Source organism: Cryptomeria japonica, chromosome 2 (genome assembly GCF_030272615.1).
Source record: "Cryptomeria japonica chromosome 2, Sugi_1.0, whole genome shotgun sequence".
NCBI classification, from domain to species: domain Eukaryota; kingdom Viridiplantae; phylum Streptophyta; class Pinopsida; order Cupressales; family Cupressaceae; genus Cryptomeria; species Cryptomeria japonica.
Window position 1 is genome coordinate 657,013,870 of NC_081406.1, and position 24,764 is coordinate 657,038,633.

The following is a 24,764-nucleotide window of genomic DNA, read 5'->3' on the forward strand; positions in this document are numbered from 1 at the left end:
ATTAATTTTATATTATCTACTTAAACACATTTGACCAATCTTGCATTTATTTTAAATGATTTCAAAGGAGACAAAGCGAGCTTACCTGGCAAACAAGGTGTCAATCCCGCGGTCTCCCCAAACCTCGGATTAAAAGGGCTTTGCGCAAACTCGGTCTGCAGGGTTGTTTTAAAAACTTGGAAAATGCCCTTTCCCTTTACTCACGTGATTATCAAATTGCCAAATTTTCGGGCTAGAGGAAACACACGTAAACCCTAAGACACCACCTAGGCTCTACCTTGCGACTTCGGTGCTTGGAGCGCTTGCAAATTTCAAATCGTGAAAACTCTTATTTTTTTCTTGCGATTTCGTGATCTTTGGCGATTTTCGGGGAAAAGAAAGGTTTTGCAAACTGCGGATTGTGTAGTTGACGATTCTTCTCCTTACGTGACTTCCTTTCAGCTAAGAGAGACGCTTAAGAAAAGCCTTCCCCTTAGTGATTTGACCTAACTTTCGGGGTTATGAGCCCTCTTGCAAACATTAAAGCTCAACGCCTGGTCATTCCAGCGAAAATCGGGTTGGGGCGATTTCGAAAGTTTTACTGTTGAAACATTTCAAGAACTTTGGCCTTTAACCTTCTTTTGCAAACTTTGCTCTTTTCGCGTTTAGCCTCTAGCCTCCAAAAATCGACGTTTTTTGAGCTTTTGCAAACTTTTTAAAGTTTTGCGTTTTTTTCCTTTTGGTGTGAATTTCGGCTATATTGCTCCTTTTGCAAACATCTTCACTTATCACCGAACTTTGGGGTTTTGGCCTTGTTTGCAAACCTTTTCCACTTTTGACATTTTACCTTAGTTTCCCGAAAATCAGCGAATAAGGATATTTCGCAAACTTTTTAGACTTTGACATTTTACCTTAGTTTTGGCAAAAATCGGCGAATAAGGATATTTCGCAAACTTTTAGACTTTGACATTTTACCTTAGTTTTGGCAAAAATCGGCGAATAAGGATATTTCGCAAACTTTTAGACTTTGACATTTTACCTTAGTTTTGGCGGAAATCGGCGAATAAGGATATTTCGCAAACTTTTAGCTTTTTTGACACTTTGCCTCTATTCGCCGAAATTCGGCAAATAAGGTGATTTTGCAAAGGTCTTTACTTTCACCGAACTTTGGCCCAAAACGCTCTTTCGCAAACTTCTTCAATTTTTAACGCTTTACTCTTATTAACCAAACTTTGAGCTACAAGGTGTTTTCGCAAGATTTTCTAAACTTTAACTTTGCCCTCAGATTTGTTGAAAATCGGCCAAGAAGCGATATTTGAAAAGTTTTCAATTAAGCGTTAAACTCACCTTGCAGATTCCTAGGCTTACGCTATGACCAAATCTCCCTTGGACTAATTTTGGGCACTCAAAAATGATGCGAGACTCTCCACGCAAAACTCCTAGAGGATGTGCCTCAAAAACCCAAGCACGCCCTTTCTTCAACGACTGCAAAGGCTACTGCTTTACCACTTCCTGGATCCCAACAAGAGGGACAGTGGACAAAAATCAAAATTCGAAACTCAGCAGGACGAAGGCTGAAAACCAAAAGAGGGGGACCCTGTCGGGGACAGGGAGTGTGTGCAACACACAACACACACCAAAAGTATGAGCTCGGACTTTGCAACAAGTAATCCTACCAAATTCAATTCTTCTAACAACATGAAAGCAAATCTAATCTATGAAGAGAACAAGACCATGCAGATTGCTAAAATAGAACAAGAATACACCATCAAAGTCGAACAATGTATTAAGTTGGCTACTTCAACAATCCTTCGCAACAATCTCAGACAATAATCTCTCCTCCTTTAAAAATGAGGGGGGGGTCACCCCTTTATATAGGCTCCTGGCATTGACTATATGCAAAAACCCTAATTAGGGTTTCACTCTAGAAGATTCCCCACTCAAGATGCAACAAGGTGGGAATCAGCAATAAATACCCCATAAAGCCCATATACAATTGTTCTAAAAGCCCAAAAATGGCGCCCATTAGTGCATTAAATGTACCCCATTACATCAAACATGCCCAAAATACAATAAACATTCCCATGCAAGAAATAAATGCCCATTATTCCCCTTGTGACAGCGACATGCGTAGAGAATCTGTCATAGAATCATTAATAAGGCAACTCCATGCAAGAAGATTCCTCATGCATTCAACATACATTGACCGGACCACCACTAAGTCAAAAATATTCTAGCAGTAAATATGTCGCCACTATTCGGCCAAAAGATTCTCATCCAAGAATGAACGACCATTATCCCGTTCATTTATGGCATATGCAATGAATTTGCTGATGACGGCTTCCAGCTCTCCGATGGAGACACTTGACACATTTTCAATATCAAATTCCATCAAGGCGATTTCTTCCTCGCTCTTGGAAAAGAAGCTTTCCCATTCCATCATGATTTCCTGTGTCTTCTTCATTATATTGGAAAATGAAGAAACATTTGCAAAATGTTCCTTAGGGAATGAACCTACGAAGAAGAACTCGTGTAACTGAGATTTCAAGAAGTTCATTGTTACTCCACTATCATTGAGCTTCCTTGCGAACAATGCCTCAATTGCATTGATGATTTCTTCCTACACCCTTCTGATAGAGTCCTTCAAAGTTAAAGACTCCACGCTGGATTTATCAAAGGTGTTCTTTCCTGAGCAAACGGCGCGGAACCACCGAGGAAAGTCATAAACCTCGCTCTCCTGAATTACTTTCCCATCCATTAGAATTTTCCTTGGAATCTTTGTCAAGGCCTTGAGCCACGGAATGGTTAAGTCCTGGTATACGTGAACATCTTCCCACAATCCTTCTGCTGTCTCCAATCTGTTCAGGAGGGCTACGAACTTTGAATGAAGTTGAGCCAAGTCCTCGATGAATTTTCCTGCTTTAGTGTAAACATCTTCTATCCATTCCCCGGAATTTTGTGCCATTGCTCTAATTAACTCTATATCATCAACAACTTTGTTAGGAAGGGAAGGAGGAATGAATGAAGGACCTGCCTCCCTAAGTGGCCTTTTAAAACTTCTGATGTACTCGCATAGAGTTCTATTTTCTTCCCTCGGCCTCTTACACTTCGCTTTTGACTTTGTTGTGACGTTTTCACACATCGCCCCATTGCAAATGGGGACCCATGTTTTTGCTCGTTTTGCTCATTTTCGCTTTGCTTTTTAGGGTTTTGGTTTAGTTTGTCAGTTGTCTGGATTAGGGTCAAGCCTTAGGTTTTTTTTATTTTGACGTTTTCAGGCCAGAATCCAGTCAGTCTTGAGAGCTTTTTGAGCTTCCTTTCGTAGGATGCAATTTTGAATAAAGTGAATTCGCCAGAATGGTCTATTTTCAATTGGAATTTTGAATGCATAGTCCTAAATTTGTCTAAGTGTGAATGATGAAATTGTGAATTTTGTCCAATTGAGTATGTTTGACCAAATTTTGAGTTTTTTGATATTTGATCCCGGGCATCGGAAATGATTTGTTTTTTGCCTTGTGAAGTGATTAAACTTGTGAAATCATGATATTTTGGCCTGTAAGAGCAAAATCGCTCCTGTCCCTCAGTGAAGGACCGGAGCTCGTTTTCAAAAATCTTACTGTCTCTGCAGGATCAAGATGATTTTTCAAGTAGAAATGGTAAAGAAAGGCATGATCTTTCCGTTGAATATAAATTGAAGAATTTCACGAACACGGAAATGCCCCAGGAGTCAAAATCACTCCTGTCCTTCAGTGAAGGACCGGAGCTCAAAATCAAATATTGCTTTGTCCTTGCAGGATTTTAACAACTTGACGATTTGAAGAGGTCCAAGGAAGTGCATTTTACCAGTTGAATATAATTTGAAGACACAAACATGAAGAAAAGTGGACCAAAATGCAAAATCGCTCCTGTCCCTCAGTCAGGGACCAGGGCGAAGTTCAGTGTAGCTCCCGTCCCTCTCCCAGGGACCAGAGCGAAATTCTTCATAAGGTAAAATTCAGGCAAAAGCAAGCAAGTTTTAAGTTTGAAGGCAAGAAAGGAGGGTGAAACTAGACCGTTGAAGATAAATTTGGAAGTTGGCAAAGTGTAGTTGAGCTTGAAAGTACAAATTCGCTCCTGTCCCTCAAGCAGGGACTAGAGCGAAATCTTCATGAAAGCTTAGATTTTGAATGTTGATCACGTTTCAAGTGTCCAAAGGGGACCAAGGGACTTCATTTTACACGATGAAAGCAATGGCAAGTTAATGAAAGCAAGCATGAGCCCAGGACATTGAAGTTCGCTCCTGTCCCTCAGTCAGGGACCAGGGCGATATCCACCATATTTGCCAATTCATTCAAAATTCATGCCAAGTCAAGATTGTACATGGTTGCACAGGGTCTAAGGCGTCTTAAGATGATGATATACAAAGGTTTCAAATGTGAAAAGACTATCAATTTGAACAAGGAAGCTATATCGCTCCTGTCCCTCATCAAGGGACCAGGGCGATTCTCATTAAATCATTCGTTTTCCTTCAAGATCACGTCAAAGTCAAGGTTCGCAAGATCAAGGATATCATTTGCAAGGTGATGAACAAGGAGTAAAAGCTTGAGAGATAGCAAATGTTGGCCAGAGCATGAAGTTCGCTCCTGTCCCTCACCAAGGGACCAGGGCGATATCCACCTTAGAGGGCATTCATCCACCAAATCAAGACGATCAAGCTCGAGTTTTTTGGCAAACATGCCAGTCTCAACATGAGGATGGAGGTTTTGAACATAAAAGGCAAGAGAATCAAGACTAAACATCAAATTCGCTCCTGTCCCTTAGTCAGGGACCAGAGCGATAGGTTTGTGTCCTTACCTCTTCCAAATTTGGCGCTAAAACATTCTTTAAGATTTTATTAAATGCTAGGAAAAAATTGATAAATTTGAAATCCAATTAAAGTTAGCATTTAACATTAGCGCATGGGTCTTTATTAATTAATTTTTGCCTTTTAAAAATCGAGTTTATTTAAAATTATAGGCATTAAATTAATTAATTATAAATAAAATGGGGTGCTTGATTTAAAATTTGTTTCATTTTACAAAGGTCGGCCTTTAAGTTTATTTTAAATTTGCCTTATTCACCAAAGTCGGCCTAGGGTCAATGTGAAGGTGAGCGCCTATAAAGGGAGGTGTTTATTTCATTTTCAAATCATTATTCAATCATCTCTTACATGCGATTTAGAGAAAGCAAAGGTGGTGCGAAACATCTTCAAAGGGGAGTGCGAGCTTGAAGTTAGAGTTAAGGCGAACTTGCCAAAAATATTGAAGATCACATCAAAGACCCCAAGGGTGACGAAGTTGATAGGAAGGACGTTCGCTTGAAGATCACGTGGAAAAGGCTTCAAACATTAATTTTGCCTAGGCAAATTCCTTGTTTTGCATTCTAGAGTTAGCTCTCAAGTGAGGTATGGCGATATGGATTTATTGTTTTGATTTTGATTGTTGATCGTCATAGCCTTCAAATTTTGAATTTTGAATTTTGAATTGTAATAGCTCAATCGTTTTTTAGGAAATAATAACTCAAGGACTTATTATGAAGTTTCCTAAATTTAATCTCTAATCTAGTTATTCATTGCAAAATCATGTTGCTAATTTTGAAATGTTGTGTAGGCATCAAATGGAGATCTCATCAAGGAAAATCAAGCCGGATCAAGGACAGTCTTCGCCGGGACGATCAAGCCAGGACAGGGGCGACCTCTTTCAATCCAGCGTTCCAAGGCGAGGTACATCATCATCCTACACATCAAGGACACATGGAGTTAGGACAAGGGCTCGTTGAAGAAGCAAATAATTTTAGAAGAGTTAATCAAAGATAACTTCTCAACGCTACCAAATTGAGTATCAACCAAGTGTCAGACGAGGTGGCATCCTAGTCATCACGTCTCCAATTAGTGAGGTCCACCTCAGCATGTCCAGATTCAATGTACTTAACTCATGGAAGGTGGCACAAACTCCGATGTACCTACCCTGGCTATCCATTGGTCGATTTTTCTAGAGGGGACATGTGTCCAAGCAATATAATTTTATCATTGGTCAAGCATTAAATGTTATGTAATGGTTGTAACAAACCCTAATTAGGGTTTTCATTGTTGAATCTTGGCCATTGATCTTGAATTGATCTAAGCCATCAAATTGTATTGTGGGCACTATATAAGCCCTGACATTTCATTTTGTAAAGTTAATTAGGGATAATATAGAAATAGTTGAAAGCAGTTAGTAGGTAGAGAGTAGTTAGAAATTGATAGAATAGCAATTAGAGTAGAATAGGAGGACAAGGCAAGAAATTGTTGCCATTGATTGTAAACAAACTCCATTTTCATTGAAGTAATGGTGAAGTGTGTCGTTTCTTGCAATTTGCATGGTTTCTTGTTGAGTCTTCAATCCTAGATGGTAGATGATTAGATGAATGGAGGAAATGCGATTGATTAATGGTGGAATTCGTATATCCATACTACTAGCAGTTTGTTGATTGCAGACTTGCCTTGTGTAGTCAACTGGAATCATTCAGCTTAAGCTCAATTTCAATTTGTCGCTTCTTCATTGATATGCATCAACTTGATGGTGTCTATGCCTACGGTGATGATTTGAACATCATAAAGCTTCCCTTAGAATATCGCACTAGCCTTGTGGAGATGGTCCATTGATGTCAAAACAAGACCTAGTTAGAGTTTCATCAAAAATCAAATCATTGCTCCTACATTCTTAGTATTAGGATTAGATCTTCTCTTCGCCCTCATCCTTTTTCCATTTTTTCAAATCTAAGCCAGTAAGAGCCTGTGTTCCAGCAAAGCAGATCGGGAGTTCAATCATCAGATGTAAGTCCCCTTGTGATTCTAGCAAATCACATCATACCACTAGAGTTTATCCACACGTAGAGACCCTACTAACCAGAACATTGGAGTCATCCTAACTGATCCTTCATGCAAATCTTCAGCAGTTAGAGACTTTATTCAAGAGAGGATAAGATGCCTTTAGGTATTTTATTCTGTGTATGATGGTGTACAAAATACACGTCAACAGACTTCAGCATCTTTTCCTTCATGGCTAAGGAAGATTCTTCGAAGTCTCCAATTACTTGTCCCGTGGAAGCAGGACCAAGATCAACCTGTCTGATAACATAATCTTCCTGCCTGATTTTGTTCTTGTCCTTATCCACTGCAGGCTCAACAATGTGTAGGGTCCGGGATCCAGACTCATCCCTCACAACTTTAGAAAATTTCCGGGGAGCCTTCCTTTCTGCTGGTTGATCCATCTTCTTCAACAATTCTTCTAATTCCCGAGTTGGATCAATTTCCTTTTCGGGTTCCTTCCTCAGCCTTCCTATCAACCAATCTGGAGCGGGAATGGAGTGACCATGGACTTCCATGTGCTTCTGCTCCTGTGATTCTTCTTCCATTTCGCCCAGGATGACTTCCACGAAGCTATCCTGACGAGTCTCTTCCTAGTGTGGAGAAATTTGTTGTCTTTGACTTCTTGGCTGATTGGGTCTGTGTGAAGCATTAACGTTGAGTATATCTGGTGTTGGAGTATTTTCTGGAGGTGGACCTGCTGGATGTGCAAACATCTCTACCTCGTGTACACTAGAAGAACTTGTCGGTGACTGCACCCTTTCTACCCTTGCTCTCTTTTGCAGAGGTTCTTCCTGTCGCACCTCTTGTTGAACTTCCTACTAGATATCTTTCTTCCTTGCCATTCTTGGTCTCTTTGGGGCACTTTTCCCTTTATCAATCTGGACTTCTCCTTTTGCTTGGGCTGGTGAAGATCCTTCTGTTGCTTCACTATGGGAATCTAGACTACCCATTAGCTGATATGTCAAATGAACATTTCCTTCCGCCAACTTCCTTATCTGCCGATCAACCCATTGCTTAGTGAATTTCAACACCGGTCTAGCTAGGACATTCAAATCATCAATTTCGAGCTCCGACCAGTCTGGCAACTGAATGGGTTGATCTTTCACTTTCTCAAATTAAGGTTGCATTAAATTCGAATCCTCTTTTACCTGATCCAGCACCTAGTAAATTTCACTTATCCTGATGGTGTCAAGGGGCAATCTGGAATACATTTTCCTCCGGACTTCAAGGTCATCCTCGGCATCTGCCCAATAATCTTCTAAGTGAAATTTGTGTATGAATTTCATGCCAACAACCTTCCTGATTTGGCGGTAAGGATCATACTGGGCCCTAGATGTATAAAATGGCAAGCGATAGAATGCCAACTCCTCCGCTGCACTCTCAGCTGCTTCCAAACCTGGGCACATTTCCACGAAGTCACCTAGGACAACTAGGAATTCAATAGACTGCTTCTTCTTCTTCTTCTGTAATTGATCATAGGCTGTTAACTGCCTCATGAGTTCCAATAGTATGAGCTTGTCTGATGGATACCTCGGCAACTTGTATGACTAGAATGAAAATCCCTGCGTCTTGATGTAGGTAAATTTAGGAAACTGTAAGAACGTGGCTCCATACTTCTGGACCAAGGCCCTCACTTGCGGCGACACCCTTACGTGCAATTGTTTTTGCATAAGCTGTGTCAAGTACATAGTGAAGGTATCATTTGCCAGCCTATAAGAACTAACATTGTGAAGATGCAGCTGGGGATAACACTCATGCACTTTCAGTTGTGCTGGTCCGCAACCCATGATTCCGCTTGCTGGCAGACCATCAAATCCTCCCCTTCGCGCAAGCATATAGATTACGTAGGAGCTCATGGAGAAGGACTGGAACTTTCTTTCTTTTAAGTTCTTCAGTTGTTCGTGCAAGTAATGACTAATCAATCTGGCCTAGTCAACTAGCCTGTTTGCAATCATGATCTCGCCTATATAGAAGAACATCCATGTTTCAAAGTTCACAGTATGTGGACATCCCATTACTCTGCTCAGCATCTTTATCAGGTCCACATATTCCTGTTTGAACTCAAAGATAGTGAGTCTTTGGCATTTTGGAGACATGTGGCCTAGGCTTCAGCAACCACTGTTTATTGATCAAGTCAGCACACTTGGCAAGACCTACGTCGTATACTGATTTAGCCCCGCTGCTAGCCCTGTACATCATGGAATGGTGTGAAGGAATTCCAAAAGCTTCACCAATTGACTCCGGAGTCAATGTCGCCAGCAACCTGCCATCTGATGTTGAAATTGTCTTCCGCTCTGGATTATAATGCTTTGCACACTCCAGAATCAGATCTGGACACTGAATAGCAGGAGGAAAACCAGCTGCCGCAACAATTCCGCTCTTGACAAATTTGACAGTTGGTGATGGACTATGTCCTGCCATCCCGAACATTCTGATCTTGAAGGCAGCCAGATTGAATGTGCCCAAATTTGTATCGCTGATTTCCTTCCATCTGGAATTCATCTGGGAACTAGGAAGGAAGCCTTTCATCTCCACCTTGATCAATGCTTGCCTAGTGAGGGTAGTCGTCTTGCTTGATTCCACCATCTTGAAAAGCACTCGGGAAATGATGAAAAATCGACTAAGTATGACCTCTCTTCACTCCTCCAAATTTTCTTTCTCAAATCCTGCACGTGAGAAATGAAATGCCTCTCCATGCTTATATAGAATTCTTCAAATCATACTGCTAAGTTAGGAGGCATTAATTTGGCAACTGAATTTATTATGCATCATACTTTCCCAATCACTGCGCCATGCAAAAGAAAATTCCCATGTAAGTGAGTTCGAATTTAGAAGTTTCACTTAATTCACTAAGTTATGCGTCATACTTAGAATATTCCCTTTGCCAACTCATTAACTTTCCATTCTTTCAAATTTCGGTGGGAAATTGAAAGATTCTTCAAGATTTGCTTGATTCTCCATCGTAGCTTGACTTTTCCTACATCAGAGGGAATTTTCCATGCTTCTTCAACATCCCCTATTTTTCAGGGATCCTCCTAAAATTTGGGAGCCGGGTCCATTAGATATAGAAATTTCTCACGATTCCGAATCCATAAAAATTTCCAGATTCTGATAAGATTCAGTGCCTAAAAATGGAAAACTCATTTTCCCGAGGGGATTTTTTTTTTGCTTTTCATTCCTCCTTGACCTTTGGACTTTCATGCCTTGGACAAATTTCTTCAGTTTTCAAGATTAAGACATGGAATTCATGGCGGAATTCATCACTTCTTTGATTCTCCTTGAAGACTCCATTTTGGTGCCTACCATCATGCTAGGGCGCAATTTCACCTAAGGGAAGGAATTCGTTGTCATTTGATTCTTCCATGACCCCCCTTTCCTAGCGCCTTTCTTCCTTCCAGGACGCAATTTTGTACTTGTCATGGAATTCACTCCTTTATCCGTCTCTCCGTGCACATGTCATTTTGGCGCCCTTCTCTGGCTTTGGGCGGATTTTCACCATGGAGGAGGAATTCAACATTTTTCCTTCCTTCCAAGAACTCCTCAATTTGGCGCCCTCCTAAGTGCTGGGGCAGATTTTCACCATGGAGGAGGATTTCCTCATTTTTCCTTCCTTCCAAGAACTCCTCAATTTGGCGCCCTCCTGAGTGTTGGGGCGGATTTTCACCATGGAGGAGGATTTCCACATTTTTCCTTCCTTCCAAGAACTCCTCAATTTGGCGCCTTGGATTGCAATCTAGCATGGGTGAAGGAAATCCACATGTCTTATATTCTTCATGAACTTTGATGAATTTCTGAGCTTTCTACTTCAAGAATGGGCTTTCAACACCTTGCCATTTTTTACTCTCCCTGACTGCTTTTTGACTTTCTGGAATTAGAAGTAGTCGTGAATGCTTGGCCTTCATCACTTTGCCTGAATGGTCCTGCCAAAAATGAACTTCCAAAAATAGAAACCTTTAGAGCGTCAATGTTAGATCCCTAGAACAGGACACAAAATGACTTAACTATAAATAGAAACTTACTAAAAATAGTAAGTTTGATTTTTGGCAGAATGACGACACTCCGGGACTTAGTAAAATCCCTAAAAATAGGAACTTTCTAAAAATAGAAAGTTGCTCCGTTTTGGCTCAAATTTTACTAGGAGGTTCCTTGAAGGGTCCTTATTCCAGTTGTATGTTTAGTTTTTCCAAAACCCTAACGAAAACCCCTCGAATCTAGGACTAAAGGCAGAAACCCTAAAATTGATGAAACAGGCCCTAGACTTCACCAAAATCACTCAAACGAAAAGAAGACTTAATCAATTTGACCCCCAAACACTTGCAAAGCAGAGAGACTGACGAGACTACCACCAAAACCAAACGACCAAAAGGGCCTAGAAGGTAGGGGGTCCCTATTTGGGATGGGGTGATGTGTGATTAGGTCACAACAGAAAGTGATACTCAGAACTCGTAATGTATGGTCCCTATCAAACTGATATAATATCTTCGTTATGTCTGATATAACCGTGGGGGCTATGCAATGACTGTTCTAGTTAATATTATGGAGATACCATTCTGCTGTCCCTGATACAACTAAAAACTTATGTGATCAGTCCTCTCTATGTCTCTTATGGGGATGATGATTAATTGTTGTGCCCAAGTATTCCTTCGAAGTATGCAAATAATGGTGTTGTTTCTAACTGTTGACTTCTAGTCGTGCCACCTGAATATGCAAATAGCAGTTGCTTGCTTTGGGCAGATTTAACCACAGATACCAGTAAATATAATCAAAAAACCCCATATCCCTTCCCAATGGATTGGATAGTCTTTATATATGGTGGGAGAGAATAACCCCAAGAGACACGTCTTTTGTCTTATAAGCAGATTGCGTCCTTTTTGTCAATCGGTTTATTACATAATGATTATTGAGAACCCTTAATTGATGCCACACTGATATTGCACTTTACACGGTGGTCATTAGTTAATTCTGAATGTAATTCATTAGTCTATTATTCTAAGCACCCTTGTCGGTCTTCAATGTCGATTGCATCCTTTGCAAAGGTATTAATGGTTCCTTATCAATCACTCCATATAGAATTATTTAACGAAGTTATGATAGAAAGAGACCCGTGAGAATAACGATTTGTTGGAATTTCTTTGCATCATACTTCGGCGATAAAAAACAACAATATAGTTGGCGATGATATTATTGGCGTGGCTCAACACCATAATCGGTAGTCATTGGATGATGGCGCTTAATGCTTCAGACTTCAGTTGCTGGACTTTGCCTGTCAAAGACAAAGCAAAGTCCATCGTATGCTCCCTTAATGGTTACATTCCTGTCTACTTGTTCCCACTTTATGTTCTTGATTTGATATCTGGTCTTCACGGCCTGTAGATGCTCTTTGTCTCTCAGTCTGATTACATTCTTGGCTGTGAGGGTCTTCGTCCCATACCCAATCGTTCATGTAGAGGCACATATCCAAACCTCCGAGTATACCCCAAACGAAAGCTTTCCTCCTTATATAGTGAAATGTCATGCAAAATCTGTAATAATTTTTAATTATTACTTATTTATTTATTTATATTATTATATATATTTTTCTTTTATTTTTTCCTCTTTTATATTTAATTTTATTATTATTGATTATCTAATCTTAGTTCAGAAAAGGGATATTACAAAACATCAGGAAAATTTATCAAGCGAGGCGACTCAGATCTAGGGTAGTTGTTGCTGTTTGAGTTGGTTTTCAAGGCTGTAAATCATGCATGAAATTCAGAAATAATTTTATGAGTAGGGTGAGTTATAGATCTGAGGCTTTTGGAGGAGCTTTTTGTGCACTTAGGGCAGCCACATCATCCACTATTGCTGCTAGCAATTTCTGCACAAGGGTGAATCAGATTGGAGGACTTTGATGATGATTTCCAGCCTGTATGTGAGGCTGTACAATGGTTTTTAGGGTTTGTGAGTGCATTTACTAATTTACATCGTTGTACCTTATTCTCAGCAGTTGAAATAAATTTTCAGAATTCATTTGTGGTCTCCAATCTGCTCCTACACCACTTTTATGTTCAGATCTGAGTGTGTATTGATCATAAAATAAGTATATAAGGATTTGGTAATATTCGCCATTAATTTGCCAGCCCTAGAATCTATTTGATTTTGCTGATTTCAGTTATTTATTCATTCGGAAATCCAGAAAGTTACAAAAAATATCAGAATATTGCAAAAAAACTTAATTGTGGATTATACAAAGAACAATCTAGCAGTGGAAACAACATAAAGTATAAAAAACTGATAATTAGAAAGGTCAACCTTATGACAGTAGAAGAATAAAATAAACATTGGCAATGACTAGGACTCCACGTTGAAAGAGAACAGTTAAATATTCATGGACTACAAGGATGTGCTTGCATGGACCTACAAAGACTTGAAAGGTATTACATTGGAGCTCTATGTACCCAACATGCCTTTTATTCCTAGTGTCCATCTTGCTCAATGGAGGCCATACTACATGAACCACAAGTGCGTGGTGAAAGTCCAACATCCAACACTGCTATTCAGAAGCACTATATCCAAGCAACGGATTATGAGGAGTTTCAAGACGAATTTCTCAAATGGTTTCATTTTTCTTCCATGCACAAGAGCTATTTAATATGGATTCACATTTTGTTTGGTATCTCTCCCCTCGCTTGGCTAATCATCGACCCCATCTACAAATTCGGAGATAGTTTTAATCCTAATAACTACATGAACATTGGCAAAAATTTACTTATTAGTGTTGGACATGAAACTTTCAGAGTATATGGAAAGTGATAATCCTAGAGCAAGAGAGCAAAGTAGCTTTAGGAGAGACTTCTAGATGATTAAATGAAATTTTACATTTTGGGATAATACTGAAGAGGTTCATCAATGTTCTTTCAAATTCTTTTGCTGCTTTGTACTTTAGGAAGGCCTTTAACTCTAAGTTACCAAGTTCGCCCTCCTAGTCCCCTAGTCCTGGTCCGGTCCAGTCCTGGTCTAGGGTCCTAGTCCAATCCGCCTGTGGTCCAGACAGGGTCCGTGTTCCATAGGCGTGGTTCGTGCCAAGATGGACCAGGCGGACCCAGGTCGAACCTGGGCAGACCAAGGCAAACCCAGGTCGAACCCGGGTGGCCAGCAGCCAAAAAACGCCATTTTATTTGCAAAATTTATTTATTTTTTAATTTCTGCCACTTAAAAAATGAAAATAAAACAATAAAAGTGAGTTTTAAAACATAAACTTTGCTCAATTCTCCTCATTTGTGTTGTAAACAAAACCTTTTTGCTAGCAAGTTGAAGAAAGGGTGAACAAATTTTTGCTTCCAAAATCAAATAGGAGTTGAAGACTGATTTTTGAAGCTTCAACAAGTGTTGCAGCATCATTTCCACACATTTGCAAGCTCCCATTGGCTGAAAGAGGTAGGTTTTTGAACCTTTTTTTCAACTATTTTTGTTTCAGAAATTGTCAAACATGAAAAATTAATTGTTTTTCATTATTTTGTTTTTGTTTTGAATTTGTTCATATTATTTCTTGCCATAGGAACTAGAATGGAATCTACCTCTTCCTCCATTGGCACAAATGAACAATCAATCTCAAAACAAAGAAATGATCCAAATTCTCCCCTATGGAAGTATGTTGACATTATAAGACCGCTTCCAGGAGGTGGGGGATTCCATTGGAGATGCCAAGGATGTGGTGTTGAATGTAATAGTTCATATTTTTAGGTGGCGGGCCATTTGTGTGGAATACCAAGAAGAGGCATCAAAAAAATGCCCTAGAAAAGAGGGTAAACCTATACTAGATAAGACAATGATGAAATATATTACGGAGCATGAGGCAGCAGAAGAAAGGGAGGCCCACAGATTGAATCAAACTGCACCAAAAAAAACAAAGGGAATGCAACCCCCATCTAATCCCAATGTTGTAGTAAAAAACCACCCCTTCTTTTCCACTGCTGAACCTCAAAGTGAAGCACCCTTGACATGCAAAAGAACAAAGGGGCCTTTAGAAACCGCATTTCAAAATGAGAGTCGAAACATTGCCGACCAAGATGTAGCAAGGTGCATATATGCAAATGGGTTGGCTTTCAATGTTGTTCGCTCCCCATATTGGAAGCAAATATTGAGAAGTGTTAATGAAGCTCCAAGAGGGTATAAGGGCCCAGCTTATGAGAAGGTACGTGGAACAATATTGAAAAAAGAGGTGAAAGGGGTTGAAGATGCATTGAAACCCATAAGGGATTCATGGGCTGAGACAAGTGTCTCAATTGTTTCAGATGGGTGGAAAGATTCTAAAAATCGTTTCTTGATCAATGTTATAGCAGTGTCCCCTAAAGGGGTAATGTTTTTGAAAGTTGTGGATTGTGAGGGCCAAGTAAAAGATGGCCAATTTATTGCAGATATTCTCATCTCCGCCATTGAGTCAATGGGACCCTGCAATGTTGTCCAAGTCATAACGAACAACACAAAATTGTAGAGTTGTTGATTTGTTGGTTGAGGAACGCTATGATCACATCTTTTGGACACCTTGTGCGGTCCATTCACTCAATCTTATGCTACATAAGATTGGGAAAAAAATTAAATGGATCAAACATGCGCATGCAGAGGCTGAGGAAATCTAGATGTTCATCACAAACCATCACATGTCTCAATGGATTTTTAGATCCTTTTCGAATTTGGAGCTATTGAAGGTAAGTGAAATAGTAATTTAATTTTATATTTTCTGATGTTTTTAATTTTCAATGTTCATAATATCATTGTGTAAGCTATATTGTGTATTCTTCTTTAAAGTTTAGCTTTATTTTTTAATCATTTTGGCATTAATAATTTAATTTGTGTTATAGGTTGCTGAGACCTGTTTCGCATCAAACACAATCGTCTTGAGACGACTTGTGAAAGTAAAAGTGGCACTTTGCAATATGGTGATCAGCACAAATTGGACTGTAAGGAAGCCAAGTAGCAGTGAGGGGGCAGCAAAAATTAGGGAACAGATATTGAATGAGTCATGGTGGGATCTTGTGACATATCTCCTTAGTTTCATTGAGCCCCTTATGAGCATGATTCGCTACACCGACATGGATAGGCCTTGCATTGGTGAGATTTATGATGGCATTGACTCAATGCTTAAAAAAATGAAGTGCATTATAAATGCAAGAGAGAATGTTCCCGAGGAGAATTTCTCCAAACAAGTGGAAGCAATTGTTGTAGAAAGGTGGAATAAGATGACCACTCCTTTGCATCTTCTTGCCTATGCCTTGACACCAAAGTACTATAGCAATCAATTTCTTGATAAACCAGAAAGGATTCCACCATGGAGAGATCTAGAAGTATCTGATGGGGTACAAGGCAACATTTCTTAGACTCTATTCTAATGATTATTTGCGAGATATTGTTACAAATGAGTTCATAGAATTTGCAAATGGAAATGATCTAAGTGTTGATGCTCTTCGTCATAGATCCAAGAAGGATGCTCATAGTTGGTGGTACTTTCATGGCACATGCTTCCAAAACCTACAACCCCTCGCTATCAAAGTTTTATCACAAGTTTAATTAATTAAAATTTATCACAAGTTTATTTATAGTTTACTTGTCTTCATAGGTTGCTAGTAATTTTTAATTTTAATTTTTATAAATGTATAACTTTAATTGTTTACTTTGTCCTCATAGGTTGCTAGTTCATATGTTTCATAAAGAAATTGGAGCACATACTCTTTCATCCACTCAATAAAGTGCAATAGGTTGCTATCAAAAGAGTAGAGAATTTAGAATATGTGCATTCCAACCTATGTCTTCTTTCACACAAGCAACATGACTACAAGCAAGGGGAAATGAAGATGTGGGATATAGAGCCAGAGCATACTGATTTGGATGCTTCCGCTTCTCAGCTTGTTGCATGTGATGACTCGGATAGCAAGCAAACTTATAGTGCGAGTGCAAGTGGCATTGGCATTGGTTCATCTAATGTCAATGTCAATGATGAGGAGGATGAGGAGGAGGAGAATGAGGATGATGAATTAGAGAATCCATTTGATGATTAAACTTTAAATTTTTGAAAGTTGAAACAATGATACTTGAATATTTTGTCATTTTGATATTAAACTTGATGTATATGACGCTATTATGGTTGATCATGATGCTATGATTACAAGTTTATGTTGGTTTTGTTGTTTATATGATGCTTTGTGACATTCTAATCTTAATTCATGCTTATCGGCTGCATAAATATATATATATACATGTTTTTGTACTAATGAACCCAAACGAACCCAAACCCCTTTTCAAAATTTTGCTGTATCGGCGTACCGGTTCTTCAAACCCGAACCAGCAACCTAGCAGTTTAACTCCATCCTAAGGCATCTTCTTTTCCAAAGCTTGTGTTGAATGGATGTCTCCAATTCCTTTTTTAATGTCATTTTATAGCTCTACGAGATAGTTAATAGCTATTTCCAGACATCCCATGGTTTTTCTGACTTTGTTAAGAGCACCACTACAGTCAAGCAAGGGCACCCTCTCTTATCAGGCTCTTTTTGATATTTAAATAGATGATCTTCATTAATTTCTCTAGCAAAATACTCTTGTTGGTGACAATAGTGTCTTCCATCATGTTCTGCTTTCCATGCTACTTTTGCTAATGATGTCCTGCTCATTCAATCTATGCATGGTTTGCAGAGACAAATTGATGCCCTTGATCATTTTTGTGAGATTCACCAGTTCTGGTGAATCTTTTTAAAATTAAAATCATGGTATTTAGCACATCCAAAAAGGTTATTTCCTGTTTCAATTTTTCTACAAAGGTGAACCTATGGATATCACAACAGCTTAAACCTTTGGCAATTGCAAGTTAAGTCAGCACATAGGTGGAGCACAAATAATCATAATAAAAATGGAACTACATAAATGTGTGTAATGGCACATCATTGATATAATAAAAGTGAAAAAAGAGTGTGCAACTGCAGGGTTATTCCCCATGTGAGGGATATCTGCCCACAAAAATGATTTCAATGCAATTCCTCTAAAACTTATTTTGGATGAGGTCCCTTGTGGAATTTAATAATTGTGATAAAACTGTGACCATTATAAGCAACTACTGATCAACTATTCACAGTACAAATTTACTTACAAGTTACATGCATGCATAGCATTGAGATTCAAATTTATTAAATGTACATACATAATACTAAGACTTGACATTATTTGATAAACTTTTAATACACGTCATCTCAACAAAATGGAACTCGGGGAGGTTTATATTTGCAAAAGAATTGGAATACATAAGCCTTAAGGAGTTGCCATTCTTCTTTCCAGCAGTGGTTTGAAATTACTCTATCTTAAAGTTGGACAACATGAAACCAAATAAGAAAGCTTCTTCAAATTAAATATACTTGTACATTGCTTGCATATCTACAAGCCCTAAATGCAATGATAAACAAGAAACCTTAATAGGCAAAAACAGAAAAAGAAGCAAAGGAAAAAGATAGATAGAAGAGTCAACACACACTCACAGGATTTCCAATGGCATACACTTTCTGACCCACCAAAAGGTCTGCTGAGCTTCCAACGGATAGAGGCTTCAATTTTTCCTCTGGGGCATCAATGCGCAAAACTGCAACATCTTTATCTTGATCATATCCAATAACCTTTGCTTCATATATTGATTGGTCACCAAGAGTTACTCTATGATGATTTGTCAAAAAAATATGTAAAGGAATTAATTAATTTGGATCGAAGCTCTTCTTTAGTGACCATAGCAAAAACAATGTCCCTATCTCAAAGGAAGAAGAATGTTAAAAGTGCTACAATAATTTTTATAAGTGGATGAACAATGTCTAGAAATATATAAGCGTCTATTATTTGTAGATTAAAATTCATTTTATGAAAATTACAGTTTTTATCAATCACAATGATATGATACATATGCTCCCAAATTGTAATATTCCCACTTTGAAATAGAATTTAATAATAAATGATAATAATATCCCCACTTTGAAATAGAATTTAATAATAAATTATAATAATATCCCCACTTTGAAATAGAATTTAATAATAAATTATAATAATATCCCCACTTTGAAATAGAATTTAATAATAAATGATAATAATAAAATTAAAATATAAAATGATATAATTAAATATGATTAATTAAAAATTAATTAAGTTAATGAAAAGTCAAAAGACATGAAAGGAAAAGTTGTGACTCCCTCAACAATGATATATAAAAGGGAGAAGAAAACCTCATTTGAGGGGGGGATAATTTGGTAAGGAAAAGTGCAGATCTGATTTAAATAATAAGTGCAGATTTGATTATGAAAGGTTGTGTCCCTTTCAAATGGTAGAAATAATGAAGAGTTGCACTCTTTCAAAGGGGTGATAATGGTGAAAGGGTGTGTCTCTTGCCAAAGGGCATACATGATGAAGAGGTGTGATCTCTCCCTCAAATTGAGAGATATAAAGGAAAGGAAATAAGGGAGAAAAGGGGAGGAGGGCAGACGGTGGAGAAAAGGTAAGGGAGAGCAGTCTGCGGAGGTAAGGTAAGATACAAGGTTTATTTATTAAATAATATAAGTGATACAAGGTTTTATTTATATTAAATAATATAAGTATATTATTTAATATGTAATGTCATTATCATAATAATGTGTGAAACTCATTAATATTAGCTACTGAGTAATGTGTGAGGTTCGTTAATAGGTGATGTTAATTGTAATCTAGTGAATATATATATATTCAATCAAACAAGGAGTAACATAATGATTATAAATATAGATATTGATTATAATAGATAGGTAATGAAAGAAGTTAAGGTTAATGAATGCAATTAATGTATATGTAATGTTATGATAATGAATACTTTAAATGAACATATTAATGAATGGTTTACAGATATTAAGGAATAAGTATAAACCGTATGTTAATGAATTTGTATTAACATACATTAACGAGTATACGTATCAATGAATAGTAGGGATATAAATTAAAAAATGTAATGTTCATACATATTGGTAATGTGTAATGTTCATTAATATGTGATATTAATCGTAGTCTAGTGAATGTATATATATTAATTAATGTGTAGCATTCACTAGTCACTAAACATAGGTAAAAGATATAATTTGTTAATTGTTGTATACATAAGTTTGTGTATTAAGAAAGATTAGGAAGACAAAGGTATGTTAAGAGATGTAATGCATATGTAAAAGATGGAAGATTATATATATCTATATTAATTAAGAATACATTAAGAATTCATGTTAACACAAGGGATAGTTTATGAACTGAAACTATTATGCAAATGTATGGCTTGGTTGACTAAAACTCAATCAAGAAGAGAAGGATCTGGTCAATTCCCCTTGAGGACTTGGATGATCGAGGCATCACCCAAGACAAGGTAAGGCAAGGGTCTTCCTTGGTTGGCTTGGGTATAAGAGGTTATACCCAAGACAGGACTCAAGGTCGGGCTGATCCCCTTTGAGGACTTGGATGATGAAGGCATCACCCAAGGCAAGGAATAGACAAGGGTCTTCCTTGGAGGGCTTGGGTGTAAGAGGTTACACCCAAGACAGGATTCGAACTCATCTTCGATTTCCTGGAGGGCTTGGAACCAAGGGGTTCCAAGAGGGCGAGCTTCACAGCCGCCTAAGGACATCTTGGAACCAAGGGGTTCCAAGAAGGTGAGCCTCACGGCTGCCTAAGGACATACTTTGTATGACATTCGTATCCTTTTTATTAGATAAAAATTATGATTATGTTAAATAAGCATTGAAGTTAGATTGCAATTTAAATTACTTATATATATATTTATATGTTTGTTATGTTCTAATAATCTGTTCTGCAGGTTAATGATCTCTAAATAGTAGGGACATTACACAAATACCTTGGATATAGTACAATGAATGAATAATGTATTGTGAAGTATGAAAGAAATTTAAGTGTACAAATATTTTATGTTTATATTTTGCACTGAAAAAATTGTATGAGAAGAAAAAAACATGAGCCCTGTACTAGTCACATGGGTTTCTCCCAACGACCAGAAGAAAATTTAGCCACATGCATGCTTGGGCACTACCTCCCACAATACAATATGGTATATCGCCCTTGAAAGTGAATAGGGACATTGGTACAAGTTTGTGAGAGAAGTGTTAGCAATTATAATATTAATTTTGTTTCAAATTCGGAAAACAGTATTATTTGAAATTGAACAATTAGCTGCCAAAAGTGGCCATATTTCATTTGCAATATGGCAATACTTTTGTTGTCACTTGTTAGAAGTTTCTCTACTATGGATAGGCCTCCTTCAGGCAATCCTTCAATCATGATCCCCAATCTTGATTACAACTTGAAAATATCTCACTACCAGCTCCTTCAAAACATCTTTACCATGATACAGATACTTCCCTACCAAGTAATACTCCTGTGGTCTGATACTCGCCCTACCATGTCGGGTATATTTCAGATTAGCTCCTTCACCACCAATCATTAGATTAAATCATTAAACAAATATATATGTTCTTAGGTCAAATAGAAGGAATTTATAGAGTGCATTGGGTTTGTTGCCTTTTTTAAGCTTACAAACAACAAATTTCCAATTTGACTTGGAGTAAAGCAATCTTCTGTTATTAATAATATTTCTGGGTGGGAAGAGTCAATTGAAACCAATATATTACAAAAATATTGTGGTTTATAAAAAAGCTTTGTTTGCTTAAAATAAATGCGGTGTCGTTATAGTCAGTGCATCCTGCATGGGATGATCTAATATTAATTCAATCATGACCGACATCTACAATATTTAGAGTTTGCAGTTTCTGGATTAAACCATGTGAACAATTTTTTGATGAAGAAAATTATTCACACAGTTTAATCCAGAAACTGCAAACCCTTTATGGAACATGGAAATCTCATGTCTTTAATCTGCCTTGTTTTGAAAGGACCATAGTAGCATTGTATTTACACAGCAGCAGCAGAGAAAACCATAAGTATAAATGGAATTCAATTACACAGGTTTGGAAGAGGAAAAACATGGCAAATTAAAAGACATTAATGCCGGATAAATATTACATCTATAATTAGTACCAGGTTAGCAGAGTTTATAAACAAATAATAATGTTAGCTTTTGTTAGTATTTAATAATGTTGCTATTATTATACTGTTGGGTGTGGTAGTTGTGTGTGGGAATTTCCCATGAGGTAGTTGTAAGGTGGTTGATAGGAAGGGACTTTGTAAAGCCAATGCAAACAATGCAAAATCTATCCCAAAGAATCATAATATAATTTGCTATTATTCTCTGTGCAATATGGTTTAACTTTAGATTGCAATATTTGTGCTCTTAATTTCAATCACTAAAATACTCATTAGAACATGGAAAAAAAAACTGCAATTGTCATTTCATGTCAAAACGAAAAAACAATGATTTTTTGAAGCTTGACTCAGAGTTGAACAGGCATTGACCAGCTTCTGAATGAAGCAGTCATGCTGGTCAAAACCAGCACAGAAATGTTGAATATTTTGTCATTGATGTCAAAGGTTGTTGATCAAAGTCATATAAATTTTGGAGGATTACTCAAAGTAATAGGGAACTACGGTACATTGTTTTTCTATGCATGGCTTTCTGAAAAGAATTGGAATGAAATACTTATCAAGCTGCTGATTATTCATCAGATTTGCATCAGCTGCTTGGCCACTTGCTTGAGCTGGTTGCTTACTTGGTTGAGCTACTTGGTTGTGTGCTTGAGCTGCTTGGTTGCATGCTTGTGCTGGTTGCTTGTCTACTTCACCCTTCTTTGTGCCAAGTCAGATTGACACATCATCAGTTGAATTTTCAAAAGGACGACTTCTATGGAATCTTAAATATGGTGGCTTCTATGGAATCAAATTGATCTTTCTTTTTGGTGTGATAGTTTGTGGCAAATGGCGGCTAAATCAAATATGCATTCAATGCATATACTCCACATTTTTGGACATTTCAGAATTTAAAGCTTGGCGGTTTTGTTTGAAACAAATTCATTTATTCATTAATTCTATTTTTGGTGCAATGGCTTCAGAATTTTGTAACGTTTTTCTGAGTGGGTCATTAAAACTATAAAAGTTCAGTGCAGGACCTCTTATAAACTAGGAGCCTAAAGAGGATGGTAGACACTTAAATTTTAATATATGAGCTGAGTTCCAAAATGGATTATCAAGATCCACTCCCCTCCCAGTTTTATTGCTTTTGTTGCTTGATACTTTTTATTATTTTATTGCTTTTGTTGCTTGATAACTTTTATCATGTTATGAACTTAATGACTTTTTGATTTCCCTTACGGGGCCAACTGACATTGGTGTTTATAAGTTGTTTTCTTTTGAGGGGCCACATGATACTTTGACAATTTGGTTCTCCTAGACTTGGCCCAATTTGTGTGATTTGGGGACATGATGCCATTACATCCACTTTTTTTTAATAGGTTATACATTAGTTGTGAGATATTCAAAAAAATTATTGTTGCCATGCATTTCATGTCAGAATTATGTTGTATAAGAGATCAATCAAGAATTTTACCAGTGAAATTATGCCAGTCAAGACTTATCTTCTATGAGATTTCAGCGATATAAAGCTTCAGGATAAGTTTGTCCCCAAGATGATTAAGGTTGAGTTTTGTGTGTTGAACCTCAATCTCTCATAGAATATAATTCTCAATAATGTTTCTGCAGGTTTTGTTATACTTGAATGACTTCTTACCAGAGTTGTCAACTCCACTAGGAAGTTCCCTGTATCTAGGCTAGGAAACCTGCCAAAACCAAAATTTCTACCACTAACAAGTTATAAATAGTCTCCATGGACTTCCATTTAATATGCTATGTTTTTCATTTTATGAATCAAATCCTTGATGAAGAAAGGTGTCAAGTTGTACTAAGAGTCGGTCAAAAAGAGGGGTCATGCTAATAAAAAAGGATTTCAATTCATCAAAAAAAGGAGAGAGATTTAGTAAGATTAAAAAGGTAGCACCCTATGAAGATAAGTTTGAAAATTCAATGGAGTATCTAAAGGATAAAAGGAAAGGGAAGAGAATTGCCTTCCCTACAAAACCCAAGAGATGTGGTAATTAGTAGTTTGCAAATAAAGATGACATAAAATATATAAAAGCAAAAGCAGAACATCAACTTCTCTTTTTTGCTTAAACAGTTATAAACATAGAAAATCCAAATGTGGGAGATATAAGGTGTCTTCTGATTTTTTTACTTTATTGATTGTAACAGTAATTCTACAAAACTTGTTATCCTGCACTTGAAGTATAATATAAGAAGGTATTTATCAACCACTTCTCCTTCAACTAATCCATAAAAGTGCAATAGCTCACCTTAAATCTGAGGCACCTCGAATGACATGGTAATTTGTCACGATATGCCCTTCCCTATCCCAAATAAATCCGGATCCAGAACCTTGAGGTACTTCTAAAACATCCAGTGTAAACACATCTTCCCTGTAGAAAATAATAGCTCTTGTAAGTATAAAGTTTAGATTTATCCATCTTGTGTTAATATTTAGGTCCAAAACTAGAATTGATTAGGCAAGTCCCCAATAAAAGGCAGTATATCCCAAAATGTGAACAGTTAACATATTCAACTCAAACTCCCAAGGTAATAGATAGGTTACATAGATAAGTTTGTGGCAGAGAAGCTTGCACCTACAGAAAATATCTAACAGTTACTAACCAGGCTAACTCTGATTAGATGTATACGCAAGGTGAAGCTACTATTTCCTCCCATGTACAGAGTTGTTAGAATTGAATCATTTGATCGCAATCCATCACATTCAAATTTTCAATGCAAATTTGTGCTAATGGTAGATATACTTAATCCTACACTAGAAGAATTATCCAAGAAAGGCCACTGAACATATATGCATGTCCCAAAACTGTTATTTTTCCAATGTTAAAGAGGCCTTCCATTT

The 24,764-nt window shown here is 37.5% G+C and overlaps 1 protein-coding gene across 1 annotated transcript in view; it reads right to left on the reverse strand.

Moving 5' to 3' along the window:
* LOC131034074 (protease Do-like 1, chloroplastic) overlaps positions 1–24,764 on the reverse strand; it is a 103,535-nt gene that overhangs the window by 44,557 nt on the left and 34,214 nt on the right. The window contains exons 2-3 of the mRNA XM_057965426.2: positions 24,172–24,294; positions 18,346–18,517 (exon numbers count right to left, since the gene is read on the reverse strand). Of these exons, the coding sequence (XP_057821409.1) occupies positions 18,346–18,517; positions 24,172–24,294 (295 nt within the window). The remainder of the gene's footprint in view (positions 1–18,345; positions 18,518–24,171; positions 24,295–24,764) is intronic.